This window comes from Equus quagga, chromosome 14, assembly GCF_021613505.1.
Source record: "Equus quagga isolate Etosha38 chromosome 14, UCLA_HA_Equagga_1.0, whole genome shotgun sequence".
Classification (NCBI taxonomy): domain Eukaryota; kingdom Metazoa; phylum Chordata; class Mammalia; order Perissodactyla; family Equidae; genus Equus; species Equus quagga.
The window spans coordinates 72,203,716-72,224,042 of NC_060280.1; the positions used below are offsets into that span (position 1 = coordinate 72,203,716).

Here is a 20,327-nt window from a genome sequence, read left to right on the forward strand (position 1 = left end):
TTTTCTCCTGCCATTCTGTCTCAAGTGAATTTAATTTATCCTCTGGCCAGATGAACCCACATTGGTTAGAGGAAACGTCTTCCTCCCCTACACATGGTACTTACTTATACTGTAAGACCACATGTGCAGAAATATCAACCACAGCCTCAGTTCAAGATCTGCTGAACCCAATCTACAGCAGACACAAATGGACAGATTGTACCTTCCCTGAGAGGCAGGCTTCCCAAACTTCTTTGCAAAGGTAGTAGGAGCCCCAACTGTGAACACAGTTCTGAAAATGCCTGCTCAGAGGTCCCCAACTGCAGAACCATTGTGTTTAAAAAAAAAAGAAGAGAGAGTCTCTAAGCAAAGGGAAATGAAGAGATTTTGAATATGCTGAATAGAAGATAAGAAGAGTAAAAACATTTTGAGTAAGACCTACTAACTACAATTGCCAGTCTTCTTTTATAACTGTTTTTCCTTCTCGTTTGCTATTTTTTCTCTTTGTGTTTTCCTCTTTTCCTCAAGAACTGATGGAGAACTGGAATCGAGTTGCATATCTCTTAGCATTCATATCAGTGGTCAACTCAGTACCTCCTATGTGGCAGGTATCCAATAAACAAACACAGGATATTAGGAAAAGAAGAATAAAGTTGGAGAAAATATAAATTCTCATTCATCTACCACGATAAGTAGAGAAAAATAAACTAACCTAAGTTTTCCTATCAAAAAATTAGAACACTCATACTTGCTTTGCTAAATGCCTTTTTATTCCACTGAGAAAACTGAATCAATTATAGATAGGGAAGTATTTTTTAAGTTCAGATGTTATGTATATTAGGACAAAATAACCAGGAAAAATAAACAAGAATGTATTTTCATTGGAACCATTCATTTCTCCAATCTGTGAATTTTTAAAAGTGAGACTCATTTCCTCACCAAAATCTTTCTCAATGCTTTCTTCACATCCTTATTCCTCAGACTGTATATTAAAGGGTTCAGCATGGGGATTACCGTGGTGTAAAACACTGAGGATACCTTCTCCTGTTCCAGGGAGTTACTGGAAGGGGGCTTGAAATACATGAATGTGATAGACCCAAAGAAGATCCCCACAGCCATGAGATGAGAGCTACAAGTTCCAAAAGCTTTGGACTGACCCTCTGAGGATTGGATGTGAAGGATGCTGTAGAAGATGAAGGCATAGGAAATGAAGACAGCTAGAGTGGGCACCAAGGTGTTAAATCCTGCAATGATAAAAAGCAGAAGCTCATTGAGGTGTGTATTAGAGCAGGAGAGATTGAGGAGAGGAAGGACATCACAGAAGTAATGGCTGATGATGTGGGATTTGCAGAAGGACAGTTTCATCATGGCACTTGTATGGGTCAAGGCAGAGAGAAAGCCCAGGATGAAGGCAACCAGTATGAGCAGTGAGCAGACCTGAGAGGACATGATCACATTATAAAGCAGGGGACTACAGACAGCAACATAGCGATCATATGCCATTGCTGTCAGGAGGTAACCCTCAGCCACGACAAAGACTACAAAAAAAAAGAGCTGTGCCATGCACTCAGAATAAAGGATCATATTCTTCTTCCCTAGGAAGTTCACCAGCATTTTGGGGGTAATGACAGAGGAATAGCAGAGGTCTATGATGGACAAACTGCTGAGGAAGTGGTACATGGGGGTGTGAAGCAGAGAGCTTACTGCAATCAGGAGAATCAAGCCCACATTCCCAACCACTGTCACCACATAGATTCCTAGGAAAAGGAGGAAGAGAGGCAGTTGGAGCTCTGGCTGCTGTGTTAAACCCACTAAGACAAACATGGTTGTTGTGGAATGATTTCCTGTAACCATTCTTCTTTAGAAGTTTCTGGGGAAATGGAAAATAAGAATTATGTTAAAATGGATCTTCAGTCTCTTTCCACAAAACCGGACCACCATAAGGGAGGTCAACAGAAGCAGAGAGACTGAATCATAGCTGTCATTATCTCTGTTCCTATCTCCCTAAAGCACACTGAGCCTCCTCCAAGTTGGTCCCAGAATTCAATAACAAAAAAAGTGCTCCTTGCCTGACTTAGAAATATTTACCACTTGAATTTGACAGCAAAACCAAAACCGCTTTGATGGTGATGATTACAAACAGTCCTTTGCTGGTCGTTAAATGCAAAGAAAGATTCATGAAGATTCTAATTGCTCTATTTCCCCCATTTTCTCACACTCTAAGGCCTGCAGGTATCTCCCACAGCATCTGCAAACAAGAAGAGAATGATGCCTGGGTGCTGACAATGGCCTCTTATTTCCATTTGGAATGGTAGTTGGCGTGGGGTTGAGTGTAAGGCAACTAATCATTATTCTATGAACCAAAATGTCTCTAACGGAAAAGTGTAACAGCGCTGCAGAAGCAGAATTATTTATCTAACACCCTCTGGCCCTCCACTAACCTAGGAAGGTATGGGGGAAGCAGAAGGATTCACTACTGGAATTACTGATAAAGGACAATTTCTAGTAGCCCAGGTGCCTGCTAGCTGTAAGGTTCATAATAAGAGTCTCCTCAACCATTCCCAGAAATGCCAACAGGCTTGACCCCTACCATTGAACCACTATCCCCTTACTTATGAGACCAGAAACCCCACTGAACCACTCTTACTGTGGAAGGAGGAGCTGTTTCTGAGGATGTCTTGGTTGAATGTTGCTATTGGTATAAACTTTGAAACTTCTCACTGTCCTTGGTGGTCTGGCCTCTGGATCTGAGGAAATAAGAGTATGCAGTATTTTTCCCAGAAGAAGTGGTAAAACCTGGTTAGTCCATCCTCTTGCAACATGAACTGGCTCCCAGATGGAGCTATTTTATATGGATGTGTATTTTGGTAGTCTTCCAGTTATTCTATTCCCCCATTTAGAAACATTCTATGGTTTTTCCTTGCGTTTGTGAAAAAATTCAAATTTTTTACCTAACATTTAAGACCTGTAGTAATGAAGCCCAAGCTTAATTTTTAAGCTTCTATTTCCCTAACCCATGCATCCACCCAAGCATACTGCACACCATCCACATAAGAAAGTTTACATATCACAAACACACTGCAATATTTTCAGGCTTATATACCATTTAGAGTCTGACCCTTCTGCCTGTCTCTGTATATCATCTGCACTGTTAACGTTCATCTTTCTTATCTCAACTTAAATACCATCTCCTTTTGAAATCCCTGGCAGCCTCTGTGTCCCCATAACATTTCATATATACCTTCATTTTAACATGCAGTATGTATCTGACAGCTATCTCTTTTATTCTCAAATTCCTCACACTAGGCTTTAAGCTATTCAAAGACAGGGACTGGTTCTATCCATCTTTCTGCCCTTAATGCCTAAATAATAGTGGACATTCCATATATGTGTTGGAGAAATGTATTACGTTCATGATAATTTCTCAAAGATGATAGGGCTACTGGAAGTAGTGAGGAAAATTACCTATTGCAATTTTTTTTGCACAACTTCACTCTCCAGCATCTTTTAATCGAGTTAAGATCCAATTAAATTAATATATTTTTCTCTGATTTTAGATGTTAGACTTTTTAAATTATTACATATCAAATACAAGTATATAACCACATATAAGTGAATAAATGTAATGTGTACTATTTCTGTTTTAGGATAGACTTTTTTCTTTTCCTTTTTTCTTGCCCTCTCATTCATAAAGACTTTAATTAACTGCCCTCCAGTTAACTTTCTATGTGCTCATATAATTTTATACACACACAGACAGTTTTGTCATTTGCTTAGAAAGTAGGATAATATTATTACACATAATTTATTTTTACATCTTCTGTTCTCATGCGTAAATACCTTTAGAATATTCCTCCAAGGCAAACGTGTAGCTCTAATACATTGCTTTATATAATGACATAATATTCAGTGATGTAGATATACCATGGTATATTTACATCTTCTTACAGGTAAGCATTAACTTTTTTCTAGATTTAAAAAAAAAAATGTTACTATCGGGCCAGCCCCGTGGCTGAGTGGTTAAGTTTGCACGCTTCACTTTGGTGTACCTGGGTTTCACCTGTTCGGATCCTGGGTGCGGACATGTCACCTCTCATCAGGTCATGTTAAGGCTGCGTCCCATATAGCACAACCAGAGGCACTCACAACTAGGATATATAACCATGTACTGGGGGGCTTTGGGGAGAAGGAAAAAAAAGAAAGTTTGGCAACAGATGTTACTGCAGGTACCAATCTTTAAAAAAAAAAATGCTACTATTAAATATAATGTCATTAAAAAATACACACATACATATATTAGTTTTTTAATTTATTTTACAATAACTTCCCAGAGAAGTTTATGGGTCGAAGAGTTTGTAAATTTTTTCCTTATATAAGTGGCTCAACCTTGATTTCCAAAAACCTGTAATACATATATTTTTGGTAGTAATACACAGGTGCCCTTTTTCCTGCATCCCCACTAGCAGTATGTATCAGCTGTTTTTGCCAGTTTCTTGGGTGTTACATGATAGGCCATTGTTACAAAATTTGCCTTTTTGTCTTCTAATGAATGTAAGCACATTTTCATATGTTTTTGGCCATTTTGATTTCCTCTTAAATTGTCTGTTGTGTTATCACATTCTTTTAATTTATAGATACTTTTGGTCTATTACAAAAGTTAACCTTCTGTCTATCCTCTACACTGAAATGTTTTTCAACTCTATTGTTTGTGTATTGATTTCATTTATAGTATCTTTGCTATAAAGATTTTCAAATATTTAAATAGCTGAATAGATTTGGCTTTTTAAGTTATAGCTTCTAGATTTTCAGTCTGGATTAAAAAGATTTCTTTAAATAATTTTTATCCTCTAAATGTTTATTTAGAGAAACCTTTTAGAGAAAATGAAGTTCCAAGTGTGGCTTGAGGATGTGCAAATGTGGAAGAGATTTACATGAGGTACTACATTGGTTAGAGCCTGATTATGTGCACAAACTCATCATACAGCTTTACTTCTCTAACAATAGCATAGACTTAAATCATTTGGGGTCTAGTAAGAAAATCAAATACAAAAGCTTGAATAAGAAATATTATGTTGCTAGTATTGTCCCTCGAACATAGTAAGTACTCAGTAAATGCAATTGTTCTTCATGAAAAATCTGTTCAAAAATATTACCCTATTGACTTCCCTCCCCAACTTAAGGATCATAAATTCTCCTTTGGATGTCAACAAAGGAGTAGAGTTTGGATAAAGTGAAAGCTAGACAAAATCAGTTGAGAGGCAAAGAATGCCAATATTCCAATAGGAAAAGTAGAGAAAGAGCCCAGGCTTGGGGTCAAAGGGTTGTTGGTGGAAAATTTCCCAGAGGAGCTGAAAATGGGCTCAGGCAGATGTTCACTAGTCATTACTGAACAGCAAGGTAGGATTGTACTTGTTTAGAAGACAAGGCAGAAAATGACTCTTGAAATGCTTTGATGCCACTTCTCCAGGGGGAATAATGTAGACTTCTTCCCAAAACCTTCTAGGGATACATGCTTTAATTTTGTTAAGGCACCTCTTAATACCCAGAGGAGGTAGTCTACCTAGAGAAAAGGTGACTAGAGATAGTGATTCTTCTTCTTCATAGATTGCATATTATTTCTAAGTGGCTTACATATATTATCTCATTTAAATCTTCAAAAATCCTTGAAATAGTAGCTACTATTTTTACCCCTATTTTATAGGTGGAGAAACTGAAACACAGAGAACTTAAGACTAGTGTCAGAATTTGAACCTAGGGAGTCTAGTACCAGAGTCCTTCTTTTCCATTAAGCTCTTCTGCTTTCACTTAAATGATGGATTAATATCTATTATTGGCATCTCTTCCCTTCTAACTCATTACAAAACCCCAAGAGATTGGGAAACTACAAATAAATTTGGGCATTATGAGATGTTATAGAATGGTTCAGATTTCAAAACATTTCAAGGAAAGAACAAATCTACAACAACAATGGAAGCATGGAGCTCTTGCTCTGTGAGCAACCTGCTGAAACTGCATATCGTGAAGCGGTTTAAAATAGATCTAACAGAGATGCAACACAAATTTCCTGATCTCTGAATTTTACCTAACACTGACAGTGGCTTGAAGGACACATAGAGAAGAAAAGAGATATGTTTTTGGCATTTGAAGAGCCTTTTATCTAATAGAATATTAAACACACACAAAATTACTTAAAAGATATTTTCCACAGTACCTTTAAAGGAGCGCACTGAGGCACTGTGTACTCGTAGATTAGGGCAGCGTTTCTCAGACAATGCTCATGATGTTTGGGAAGATAAAGAACAAAACAAAACAGACGGCCTTCCATTTCCAAGTAAGCATTTTCATACACCTTTCCTGGAAGTCTATAGCGAACTTTTGTGCATTAATGGCTTGAAATAGTCAGCTAGAAAGAAATCTGCTCAACTTTGTGAACTCGGTCCTTCTTATATTTATTTGATAATAAAAATGTTAAATAAGCTTAATAAGGGAGAAAGAACTGATAGCCTACTCAGCAAACCAATGGAAAAGCTTTGAAACAAAGGAGCATATTTCAAGGGCTGATTCACTGCAGAGGAGTTCGCAACACTGGGTGACTCATTTAATGCAAACGTCAGTGTTCTAATATGTGAAGTGGAAACACGATACCACGTCAAAGTGTTATTGTGATCAACTAAAGTAATGAATTTAAGTCTAAAATTCAATTCAATGAATTGAATCTAAAAATGCTAATCAAAATTTAATGTATTTCTTATATGATTGAATATAAAAAGGAACAAAATATGGGAAAACAGAAATACTTTACCTCAGTATGAAGAAAAGACAGACGTGTTTTTTTTCATCTTAGAGCCCTCGTCTTTGTATGAATCGTAAAATTATTTTAAGCATTTAGAGTAGTTCTGTTTTTAAATATTTGTGTCTCTAGATTCGGAAATTTTGAGAAGGGTTTGGAAGTAGTGAGCCTTTTTTGGAAGAGCTGGGGCAAAGAAGATTCTTTATCCCAGAGGCCATAACTTTGCCAAGTGCTTCTGAGGCCAGGAGGAAACAAAGCAGGGCTAGGCAGGCTGAATGGGCTCTTAATCTGTCTTCTGTTGGCCTGATAATATTCCTCCACGATAGATGAGAAGAGGGAATTTATGTCTAATATTCTGTCCAATAATTAATACTCTCCTTGAGATTGTATCTGCCCTAGTATCTTTATCTTTTAGAGACTGGTTTTTGTAGGCTGGTGTGCAAGAAGATAAGGAAAACTAATAAATAAGTAAACTGGAAGCACTAGAGGGAAGCAAAAGTTTCAAAGTTATATGGAAATCCCAGTGAAACTCTCTGCACCAGAGCTGGGTGAACTTAGACTGGGAATCACTCCGCAGGAGGTTGTGACCCAAGTTATGAAGAAGTGACAAAGCAAGATTAATAGAAGAGGAAAAGGGAGGGCACAACTAAGTGGAAAAAATAGCGGATCAAGTGCTCCTGGGTAAAGCCAAAACATTGCACGTGGTTAGTCAGCATTGTTGCTATCGGTCAACTGCTCTTCTATTAGACAGACTACAACGACTATAAATGAAACTGGACACTTACCCTGCCCCTGCACAGAGATCGAAGCTCTTAGGGATTGCTTACTTTGCCCATGTCACAGATTCTTGTTATAGCCAAGAAAAAACAAAGCTTCTTCTACTGCCTGATGTGCATGTTTATATGTCAATGATTAAACTATTTGGTTGGCTAAAATTAAAACATCAAAATTCATCTAATAGTACAAACTCTCTGGACCTTGAAGCAAAACATAACATTTAGCTTGCTCGATCTTAAAAGCAAGAGGTTGATGAGATGCATAACTTTTATATGTAGCTTATTGAGCATAGAGAGATCATTAGAAATACTTAACTCCCCTGTGCAGACAGGTCCCCCAAGACCTATTGAGCCTGGAGATCACCAGAGTGCTCAGTATTTAATAACCCTTGGCAAAAATAATCATATCATCCTCTGGACTCCTCCATTGCTATATTTCCCAAGAGTAGTAAATGTGCTGAAATAAGTTACTTATTTATATTTTCATGTTACCAATGAGGATTCCGAAATACAGAGAAATTAGATCAATAGATCCCAAAAGTAAGTCTGCAGTCTGTTGCTGGTTCTTGACTATGATTTCATCAGTCAGTACAAAAAAAAAGTGGAGAAAAATGATGAAATATAAAATTTTTTCTAAAGCTGTATTTATTCAATGTAAAGAATGTCCTTTCTTTTTCTTTTTTTATTGTAGTGAAACATATATAACATAAAATTTACTATTTTATCCTTTTTAAGTGTACAGTTCTGTGGCATTATGTACATTTATATTGTTATGCGATCATCATCACCATCCATCTCAAGAACTTTTTCATATCCCTCAACTGCAATTCTGTACTTATTAAACAATAATTTCTATTCTCTTTCACCTCAACCACTGGCAACCACCTTCCTACTTTCTGTCTCTATGAATTTGACTACTTTAGGTACCACATACAAATGAAATCATACATTATTTTTCATTTTATGTGTGGCTTATGTCACTTAGCATAATGTCTTCATGATTCATCTATGTTCTAGAAAGTGTCAGAATTTTCTTCTTTTTAAAGGTTAAATAATTTTCTATTGTATGTACACACTACATTTTACTTATCCAGTTATCTTTCAATGGAACTTGGGTTGCTTCCCACTTTTGGCTCTTGTGAGTAATGCTTCTATGAGCATAGGTGTATAGGCTTTCCTGTTTTTGAGGTTATTATTTCTATTTTATTTTTAATATTGTTGGGATTCAAAATACCCTTTCATTTTATGAAATAGCGCTGACAGTTATATTTCTTGATTGGTTGGTGTTTGCTTATTTGAATGTCTTTACTTGGCAAACTAAAATTTTGGCAACTCTATGGTGGCCCACCCCTGGAATTTTAGTGTCCCAGGAAATCCAAACCCTGAGAACTTTAGAGTTTGGTGATATAGACAGAAGTCTTATTTATCTTTCCTCAGAGCTTTGACAGGTCATAAGTCTCCTGGGACCCAGTGACAAGTTTGCCATGAACCTATTTTAATGACCAAAGTTCAGCGGTTATTCTACCTCTGCTCCTGTACTGTTTCTTGTGACAGCAGTTTATGTCATTTAATGGCTTGAGCAGCTTTAATCAATTTTTCATCATTACATCTTTCCAAAGTGCTTCTCATTCTAGGATAATTGAGGAGTGTGTTCTCCTGACTTAGAGCCACTGTCAAAGGGAAAGGTAGCACTTAAGGCCACCTCAGCTTTCCTGTGCTAGGCCTGCTAGAAATACCAGAGTTTCCCCAGTGGACTGCCTTCCTTAGGGAAGTCGATTTGAAACATCCAAGGATCTCTAGCAAAGTTTATGCATAAATAATACATTAGTACAGTTGATTCAGAGCTGCATTTGCTCAGTAGTGTGTTTTAGTTCCAAACCTACTTGAATAATTAAAAAAATAGCACTGACTATAACAACTACTATTTGAACTATTACAAGTAGTGATACCATTTATAGATGCTTATTGTGTGGTGACATAGGACTAGGCGTATATAATAAACAATGTACTTCTGATCAAAATATCTGTGTGACTCTGAGGAAGTCATTGAAATTCTCTGAGACAGTTTCTGGTCTATAAAATAACAAGGCTCAAATTATTATCCAAATTTATTACTGCTATAATGTTTATAATAAGGAAGACCTATGCCAAAAGAGGAGGGCACTCGTAGTCCAGTTAGTTTTTAATTCAGAAGTCATGTTGAAAATTCTTTTGATTTCATCCCAATAATTATTTATGATGAGGAGGTAGGAAGAGCCCTGGGTTGACATTCAGGAGACTCTAACTCCAGTCCTGGCTCATTATCTGTGTTCTAGTTACTTTAAAGTTACTGAACTTTAATTTTCTCATCTGTAAAATAGCTCAATCTGCATCACAGGGAAGACATAAGCTGAGATAGTATGTAATACAAAATAGTTTTGCAAATTAAGAAGCACTATAAGAAGTAAGGGACTGATAAACTCCACAACTCACCCCCAGCCCAGGAAGTATGACTAATTAATATTCTGCCATTCATTTATGTTCCCTTTTCTCACCCATGCAGATGTCTTCCTGGGAAAAATTATTCTTTTGTAGGTAGTGGTGTGGGTAGATTTGTTGGCTAAGTATGACATACAGGACCTATTCCTGCCAGTTTAGAAACAATTTGAATGAAACAGAGAAGATCAGATAAAGCGTAAGAGACTTTGTTTTTAACCAACCCAAGGAATCAAATAGTTCCACGAGCAAAAAGAAGTGAAATCATCGTGACTGGCTACAGTACTGGTGCTTGTCATTAAGAACATACAAATGCTTCTAAAGAGCTTCCAGGGTGTAGACTATAAAACAAAAACATATTTCATTTTCATATGTTGACAGACATTGATAATAACTTGGACTCAGTGAATAACATTTTTCCAAACATGTAACACGTGTCCTGAAAGGATTACAGTACCATTTGTGGTTTCATGCCTAATATGGTTTCAGAGTAATTTTTTCTATGCTATTGCCTCAGTCAGTCCTCTAAGAATCCCAGAAAGAATACACACATTTAAAATAATCTCATAAGTCTTTGTTTCCGTGGGAGCCTGTGGTAGGCTGAAAAATATCTACCAAAGGATATTTACCTCCCAATCCCTGAAAACTGTGCATGCAACCTTACATGGCAAAAAAAAAAAAGCAAAAAAAAAAACACTTTTCAGATGTGACTAAATTAAGGATCTTGAGACAGGGAGAGTATCCTGGATTATCCTGTTGGACCCTAAATGTAAGCAAAGATATACTTATAAGAGGAGAGCAGAGGAATATTTCACACAGAAGAGTAGGAAGCAATGTGACCATGGAAGTAGAGATTGGAGTGATGTGGCCACAAATGAAGGAATGCCACCAGAAGCTAGAAGAAGCAAGGAGCAGATTCTCCCCAGAGCCTCCAGAAGGAACTAGACTCTGCTAACACCTTGATTTTAGTCCATTGGCACTATTTTTGTATGTCTGACCTCCAGAACTGTGAGAGAATAAATTTGTTATAATAATTTGTTACAGCAGCCACAGAAAACTAATTTAGGGCCCAAGACAAAATATTCGTTATCTTCTTGCCAGAAAGATTTTCCTACACATTTCACATCCCTAGGTATAAGCTGTCTGCAGGTTAAGAAATTAGCAAACTGAGCCTGGAGACAGTATGGGATCTCATCCCACATACAAATGGTGATGGTCTGGAAATGTGAATGTGAGAAAAAGTCTTCCTTAATTTGATAAAAATTACGCCTCTCTGTTAGTTTCTCCATTTAACCTACTTATGCCCTGTGGTAAAAACTACTACAAGTTCACAACTAAACTTGAGCCCTTCTATTTGTAAGCTAACCATCAACTCCCCCATATATGTGATCAATTTCTATCTTATCTTGCTTTATTTCTTTATAAAGCATTTTGTTACTTGACATTATATTATATGTCTCCCTGGTTATTGTCTCTTTTTGAAACTACAACCTAAATCTAATGAAAGCAAGGACTTTTTTACGTGGCTTTTGCTCATCTTTTTATCACCAGTATGAGGAACACTGCCAGGCATGTACTGTGCTTTCAAAAATAATTGTTAAATGAATGACCAAGAGAATGAATAGATGTATGATTTCAAGTCCCTTCATTATGGCCACTCTCCTCAGAATATACAAGGGGCTAACGCCCTTGAAAAGTTACATCCACTGAATAAATTACACTCAAATAGAAGTTGTCTAATGATGACTAGAATTTTTCTCTTTCTAAATACTAAAATGTAGCTAATGCAGATGAGGTAGAATTAACTTTTTAAGGAGTTATGCAATTTACTTATATTGATTCTATTGTCATCAAAAGTCCTTCATTCTCTGCAAATAACAGTGTCTCTCCCACTCTTCATTTTTGTAGAAGTATAGACTCATATTATTTATGCACATTTTAATCTCATTAAATATGTCCATTACTCCAGCTTCTAGAGGTCTTTGTGAATCATGATTCTGTCATCCATTAAATTAACTGTTCTCGCAACTTCACATCATCTGCAAGTCTGATAAAAAATTATTTGATATTCTCATTCAAGTTATGGATAAAAACCAAAACTGCTAAATCATACAGATAGATTCCCAGCTACCTCATGCACATACCTCTATAGAGCTCTCTAATTCTATACCTAATAGTAGAGTGATCAGGAGCTTACGCAATGATGTCTGGAATGATGTCCCACTGCAAGGAACCACCAATGAGATTGTGTTTCTGTTCTTTGAGAAGGCTGAATCTCTGCACCAAAGGGAAATGATGGATATAGGAACGACAATGGTGACCAAAAACTGGGACTCATACAGAAACTAGAAAAGAGGTATAGAATCGAGGGAGAAAAGGAACATCATTGGCATCATTAAAATGATTAATTTAATACAAAATAAAAAATAAATAAATTCAACTCCCCAAATTGGAGCCACACTCCCAATACACTTTGTGCTGGATAGTCATAGCCTAAGTGATAGCCTCCAAAAAGAGGCATTGTGGGACTTCAGGAAAGTTATTATTGATCTTTACTGAACGTATGTAAGTTGTTGATAAGACTAGGCTATCTTTGACATCTCTTATCTTAACTTTGACATTTCTTATCTTCCCTCTCCTGTTAATTCCTATTCCTCTAATACATGTAAAATTTCTAAAGATTATATGACTATCAGAAAATTTTATTGTTTGATAATCTCCAAAAATATCTCAATTATTCTCAAGTAAAAAAATATACATTTTATAAATAATGATGAATTTTATCTCTGAAAAAGAGAAAGAAATTACACAGAGCCCATTGCAACTTTTCGTCTTGTTCCTTTTCTTTTGCTCCTTATGAGAATCCCCTTTGTGGAGATGACTACTTTCTCCCAGTCACCTTCCTCAGTGCATTCTTCACATCCTTGTTCCTCAGGCTGTATATCAGGGGATTCAGCATGGGGATCACTGTGGTATAGAACACTGAGGATATCTTCTCTTGTTCCATGGTGTTACTAGAACGTGGCTTAAAATACATGAATGTTATAGACCCAAAAAAGATACCCACAGCCATGAGATGAGAACTACAAGTACCAAAGGCTTTGTACCTTCCCTCAGTGGAATGAATACAAAGGATACTAGAAAGAATGAATGCATAAGAGATGAATACAGCCAGTGTAGGTGCTAAGGTATTAACACCTCCAATAATAAACAACAGTATCTCATTGATGTGAGTGCTGGAGCAAGAGAGAGTCAACAAGTGTAGAATATCACAAAAATAATGACTGATAATATGACACCCACAGAAGGACAACACTGACATGCAGGTAGTATGAGCTGTGGCCCCAAATAAACCCAATGAATATACCACCACCATCATTATGGAACAGACCCTATGGCGCATGATAATATTATAAAACAGTGGGCTACAGATAGCAACATAACGGTCATATGCCATGGCGGTCAGAAGGTAGCCTTCTGCTATTACAAATATTAGGAAGAAATAAAGCTGAGTCATGCACTCAAGAAAGGAGATAATGTTTTTCTCTGACACAAAGTTCACTAGCATCTTTGGAGTAATGACAGAAGAGTAGCAGAGGTCAATGAATGACAAATTACTGAGAAAATAATACATTGGAGAGTGAAGTTGAGAACTGATAGCGATTAAGAGGATCATGCCCAGGTTTCCCACCACTGTGACCACATATATTCCAAGGAACAGGATGAAGAGTGGCAGTTGAAGCTCTGGTCGTTTTGTTAACCCTTCAGGGATGAACTCAGTCACTGAAGAATGATTTGACTTAGCCATTTCTTACAAGTATTATCTGTAGAAAGAAATAAGAGAAAAATAGATGCATTAGAGTTATTTTCTAATTCCCAAAGCAGAATGACATGCCCTGTCTTGCTTGATTCCACCCCTCATTTGTCCCATAACTCAATTCTTTCCAGGGATCTCTTAAAAACTCAAGTTAAAAACAACAAGTGTGTAGTCCAGAGCCTTGGTTTCACCTTATACTCTAGTATTCTCCTCTTTAAGTCAGAGCACTTTCATTTTGCTTGCAGGATTAAGCCTGTAACTATCTCACTTTGAAAGAAAGTCAAATGTTCAAGACATAATTAATTTTTTGGTAATATAATTAAAAGAATTTTAATGCCCTGTTTCTCTGGGCATATACCAATAGAACCTTCAGACTTGGTTGCAACATGGCTTTGAATCTAGCTCTGATGATATAGTAGTCCATTTCAATTTCTCAACCCATCCACGAGTCAGCATAGTTAATATTCTCTAAAACTTGGAACTTAAAAACATAAAAGACTTCTATAAAGAGATTCTGAGTACAAAAAGTATCTATAGAAATAATTCTAATCAATTCAGATCCTCATTCTCCCACTTCTGTCCTCTGGATAGAAAACTTCAGTAGGCCAGGAAATTCTTCTTTTCAATGTAGATATGACTGACAGAAATGTGGTGCCAAATGCTATTCTTAGGCAATATTTTAAAACTTTCCTGTTCAAGAAACAGCAAAGAGGTAAGATTGGCTTTCAGGTGTAATACCCATACAATCAACAAATCAGTGCTTCCCTTCTTGACTCTTCCCTGCTGTTCATAATTAGAAGGCCAACTCTCACTGGCTTTTCTCTCTCAAAGCTGTTAGATCAGAACTGGGGGATTTCTCCTTTAATGACTTAATTTCCCCTAAAGTCCATCCAGAAGATTCAGGAACAAGAGTGTCCTGCTTTCAGATGATACATTATATCTGGTCTAAGGAATCAATTTTGATGGTCTTTCATTGAGTCTTGTTGAACAGTACAAAATGTTAATTTAAGATGTTCTAGAGAGAACATTGCAGGGTCTAAACCTTGATATGACTTTAAATTCCATCTTCCAAAATAAGAAAAAATATCAATGGAACACAATTTTATACATTGAATGATACATAATTTGTTTTTATTTTGCATGAAAAATATGCAACGTGATCATTTTTCATGATCACAAACACAATTTTACAAAAGTTTGTAATCTATTTTCTCTCTCTACCATTCACAACACATTAAGGGTGTTGTTAAAAAAAAAAAAGAAACAACAGGCCCAATGTGGAGTCTCTAGCCCTGAGGACAGCAAACCATCACTTAATTGCAGTTTCACCCCCTCCCAGGAATCAATCAGTCTGGAAATTCCTGATCAACACTAGTGAAGTAATCTGCCTCATAAGAAACCTGCTGGCCTTCCCCCAAAGAAAAGTCTTGCTTGCAATTATTATTTTTTTATTTTGCTAATGACTTTCTTGTCCCACCCAGTTTCTGCCTATAAATACCTTCTATTTTGTATAACTTCTTGGAGTTCCTTTCTATGTACTAGGTGGGATGCTGTCCAATACATAAAGCTTTAATTAAAGCCAATTAGACATTTAAATTTACTTGATTAAAATTTTGTTAATTAACAGGACTCATTATACATGTCAATTTAAAGGCTTAATTACATAGGATGTTATTATCTCCAAGAATATGTGAGAAGAGAGCCATGCTTCTGAATTCAGGAAGATATATAGTACTCTAAGAGAAGAGAGTCAGAGTTGCCAGGATCCCACTCTAAGAAGCCCAATTAGCAATGATCATGAGATTGGACCATCTCCAGATAAATGCTCTGAACTAGTCCAATGATCCACAGGAATAAGACTGACATATGAGGTTTTCATTATTCATACAGAAGCCAATGCCCCATGAAAGTCAGAAGGGAGAAGGGTGGAGAATTTTTGATTGAGATCTACTTAATGGGTACCACAGCTTTTTAATAGGCTCACACATAAGCTAACTAAAATTCTTTTTATAATCCCAAATAATATTAAAATTATTACCCCCAGGAAGGCTTGCTCAGAGTCAGCACCAGAGGAGATCCATCTCTCTGTGACTGTAGAGATATTCCTGCTGATTTGGAGCCTAAAATTGCTGATCTGTCAGAATAAACAAAATCCATTAGGTCATGCTTTGATGCAGCCCAACAGCTTGAGGAACGCAACAGATATACAGCAATACTTCAATTATCTGGAGATATTGATCTAATGACTTAAAATGTTCAATATTCTGAAGACACTGAATGTAAGTAAAAACACCTTATCAAAATAAAGGTCACAATATCCATTTGCTAAAGTTTATTCACTTATCAGTCCATATTGGTCCTCTCTTGGTGCCACGTCATTCTTTTTATTATGAAGTAATTTTAACAAACCTTCAGAATAAAGGTAGTAAATTTAAAAGGGGAGGGGTGACATGAGAAACCTGTTAAAGAAAGCTGAGGATAGCAAGAAGAGCAGTTTAACAGCAAGAAAATAGGACTCCAGAAAATCATTTTAAAAAATGAAAGTTTAAAAAAGAAATCCTCAAACTGCGTAGTTATCTAAGACTCCAGAAAATTTGAACATACAAAAACAAGAAACACATGAAATAGCTCTAAACAAGAAACACATGAAATAGCTCTAAATAGTGCTAAAAAATGATTGCCCTGAATCACCAAAAGAACATTTATTTGTTTTCAATATTTTCAACTCAAAAATGCAGGGGAGTGTGAAATGCAATATTTAAATTTCCCATCAAAGTAATTCAGTAAGTGAAGCAATTTAAAGTTAAGCACAAATACTAAAGTGTTTACATATGTGGGATTTCACTGACAGTGAAATATCATTACACCAAATGAAGGTGAAAGTGAGCAACTACCATTTGTATAGGTAGTATGCTTCTCTGTGGGTAGAGAAAAAGATGCTAAGTTGTTTCCCTCGGAATTTTTCTCCCCCATGGCTAGTGGCCTAGAATGCTACTGTCTTTATGAAGTTTTATAATACAACTATAGTGTAGACAGAAAAGTACCAGCTCCCATCTTTGTGAAGCATAAATGGATATCTAAGAAAATAGCTAGTTGTTTGCACCATGAGCTACTCAAGGATGTAAGGATACTGCTCACCAGATCCTACATCAAGTTACCCATAAAACATCCAGAAGTAAAACACAAATATATATATATATGAGTGTGTGTCTGTGTTAGTGTGTCTGCATTTGTCTGTGTGCCTAATTAAAATAAAAAAATAATGTTCTAGAGTTCTGCTTTTTTATTTAACAAAGATACACAAATCTAAGACAATCTTTCTCTCAAACTCCTACTTTATAAACATAGGACTGTCCAGGATAGATACTGATCTTTATTTTCTCCCACTAGAAAGATGACATTTAATAAAATTTACCTAATTTATTATAGGCTCTAGAATATAAAGTTATAGTTATTGGAAAAATCCCGTTGTTACACTCCTTTCCCCCATGTAACTTAATTCAAGAGACAAGAAAAAAATTGGCTGGATATCAGAATCTCAAATAGTATTGGGAATGCAGGTGTCACTTTGGGCTCTGATAAAGTGGGTATTTTTGTGAAGAAAATAGAATTCATAAAGTTCAATCTTCTGGGTAGAAAATAAAGTTTAATTTTTCAAGGGATTCAAACACTGTGGAAAGGAGCTGCTCCTCTGTTTGTTGCTGTATCCAAAGCAAATGTTACAAAACTTCTGCATGACTTTCGCCAGAACAAAATTTTTGTTAATTTCAAGTCTTATACCCTACAATTATATAATGACATAGAAAGATAACTTGTTGGAGTCAGAACAATAGGCTAAAAGCACTTCGGTGCAGAGTCTGTGTGACTAGAGCAAATCATTCACCATCTCTGAATGTTTGTTTCCTCATCTATAAAAAGAGTGACTGTGAAGACAAAAAGGTCTGTACGGAGTTCTGAAAACTTTAAACCACCAAGTAATTAGCAGTTGCTATTTTTTATTTTTTACATTTATAAAATACTTTCTGAGTTTACTTTGTCTGTATTACTCCAAAGATCCCTAAAGCAGCAGGCACCCTTACCCAGGGGGCATGAATGGGAAAGTAGATGACTGTTTTCAGTGAGAAAAGCAGGATTTGTTCCTGAGTCTCATCAAGAAGAGCACTCTCTTCCAACTAGAAAAGTAAAAATCTTAGTTATAATTTAAGAAGCAAAGAGGCCAGGAGATCCCTGGGGCTCCTACATTGACTTTGGAAGAATTGTCAAGAGTTCGTTGCATATTAGAGGCTATGAATAACAGGACATTATGATTTAGATTTAAGAAGAAGCTGCAATGGCAATTATGCCAACTTTGTTTCACTCTCTTAGGAGAAGCAATTGTAGCAAACTGCCCAGACAAGCTCTGAGGTCAACGTGAGGACGAGGTCATTAAATGCAGTCAATATGACCTAGACTGTTGACCTTTCCACATCTAAATATTCTCAACAGTTTTTCAAACTTCAACAATGACAATTAACAGCCCAGCAACTTAAGTTTGACAATTTACGGCTGCATTTGCCAGCTGTGCTTTGGATTTGACACTATTAACATAGCAAAAGCTATCTGCATAAGAAAGATCTTCCAGTTAAGCCAAAGTAACAGATTTCAAGAGGGCATTAAAACATAGGGCTCTGTGGCAATTATTTGGCTCATTGGAGGTTCTGATAAGAATTGTTGAAACTGAAATGCAGATAATGGGGAATCAAATCAAGGAAATGAAGTCATCCAGTGTATAAATGGACATACAGTAAATAAGTACATGTAAAATTCAGGATGGCATTTCTCCAGGCAAAGTTTTCAAAGCAGTTGGCCTCTCTTGCAATGTATGTTTTTTGCAGTCAATTAAAAAAATAAATGAATACAATCTCAAAAGTTAAATTAATACAATAGAATAGTGATTACAGCCTTAATGCCACTCTGGAGTCAGTCCACCTAGGATCCAATCTTGGCTTTGTCACTTACAATTGTGTGACTTTGGGCAAATTTTATCACCTATGACTCTATGTTCTCATCTGTAAAACCTATTTGATTGGAATTTTTTTTTAGTTAACAGAGGTTATAAGAGAAAATTGGTACATAATAAGTGCTATTTAACTGTTTGATATTATTAATCCAATGTCCTGAAACATAAATGATTAATTAGAGCATCTAAATAAAGAATTCAAACATCATATAGAGTTTTTTCCCTTAACTGCTGAGAAGTTGATGTCCGCTTACCTTAAGACATTTACCTTCAAAAACTGGAATCTGATATTATTTGTAAATGTTGAGATGGGGCTTAGAAATATACCACTAATTCCCAAAGGTTTACAAATCTCTCAAGATTTGGCTCTGTGTGCATTAGATAGTTAATGAAAAAAATAATTAGAGCTCTGAATGATCTCAAAAAGAACTCATCACCCAAGAGATTAGTCTCTGTTTGTAAAAAAATGTATTTTGTCCTCTATAACACCTTAGAATTTACAAAGTTTTTTGCCAAATGGTATTCTTACCAGCAAGATTTTTTGTCTGAATCTTTGTTCTAGGTACTCAAACAGTCCCAAACAGTGTCTGGGGAAGCTTCTGTATTTTTTTCTATTTAATAGTCCATCTGTTTTCTGTCATGAAATCAATAAGGGAACTTAGAGACTCAAATACAGTTGTTTCTGACACAAATCTAATTAAAATATTCTTTCATATAATGAATGCCTTCAATTTTCTTAATTGGTTTAGATCACCTGTTCAAATCACAGCTTCCTACTTTGTGATGTAATGCCAGATTATTTAAATACTTCTGTAGCATAACAATGAGAGTAAATTTCTGACCTTTGCAAACATGTGAGATTGCGCTATTAATATTCCTTTCTCATACTATCCTCGTCTGGTTGAGATATCACTGTTATTGTGACGATTCAAGAGAGCTAGCCCTCTATTTCTGTTCCACAAAAATGTTCACATAAGTTGGAGGGCATTTATTTTTGTAGTTCTATTCGAATTTACATGTAAAACCATTTCAGCATTTTGGGGAAATGGAGATTTCAGACTGCTGATTTGATTTCTTTATTGGTTATAAATTTATTCAGACCATTTTTTTAAATGATGTTTTGATAAGTTATGTTTTTACACAAAATTATCCTTTGCATTTTAATTTTCAAATTTCTTATGTGAAATTATTCATGGTATTTTCAGCATGTTTTTTATTGTATCTGATGTTTTAAGTTTTGTTCTGTTTTTCCATTTCCAATATTCATTTGCATCTTCTCATTTATTGATTGATTGATCTTGCCAGAAATGTTTTCTATCTTACTAGTCATTTAAAGAGCTAGGTTTTGATTTGGTTGGTCCTTTCTGTTCTCATTTCTTATATTATTCTTTTTTAATATTTATTGTCAAAACTATATATTTATATATTAATATTATATTTTTATTACAGTGTTGTTATTCTTTGTATTTACATTCTTAATGTTTACATTCC

At 35.9% G+C, this 20,327-nt stretch overlaps 2 protein-coding genes across 2 annotated transcripts; both read right to left on the reverse strand.

The window, feature by feature from the left end:
- Positions 1-906: 906 nt before the first annotated feature.
- LOC124225248 (olfactory receptor 8D1) lies at positions 907-1,833 on the reverse strand. The gene has a single exon (XM_046637799.1). It carries the CDS (start codon positions 1,831-1,833, stop codon positions 907-909), a length of 927 nt encoding a protein of 308 aa, XP_046493755.1.
- Positions 1,834-12,901: 11,068 nt separating this feature from the next.
- On the reverse strand, positions 12,902-13,831 carry LOC124225257 (olfactory receptor 8D2-like). Its single transcript, XM_046637809.1, has one exon. It carries the CDS (start codon positions 13,826-13,828, stop codon positions 12,902-12,904), a length of 927 nt encoding a protein of 308 aa, XP_046493765.1. The 5' UTR covers positions 13,829-13,831.
- Positions 13,832-20,327: the final 6,496 nt, after the last annotated feature.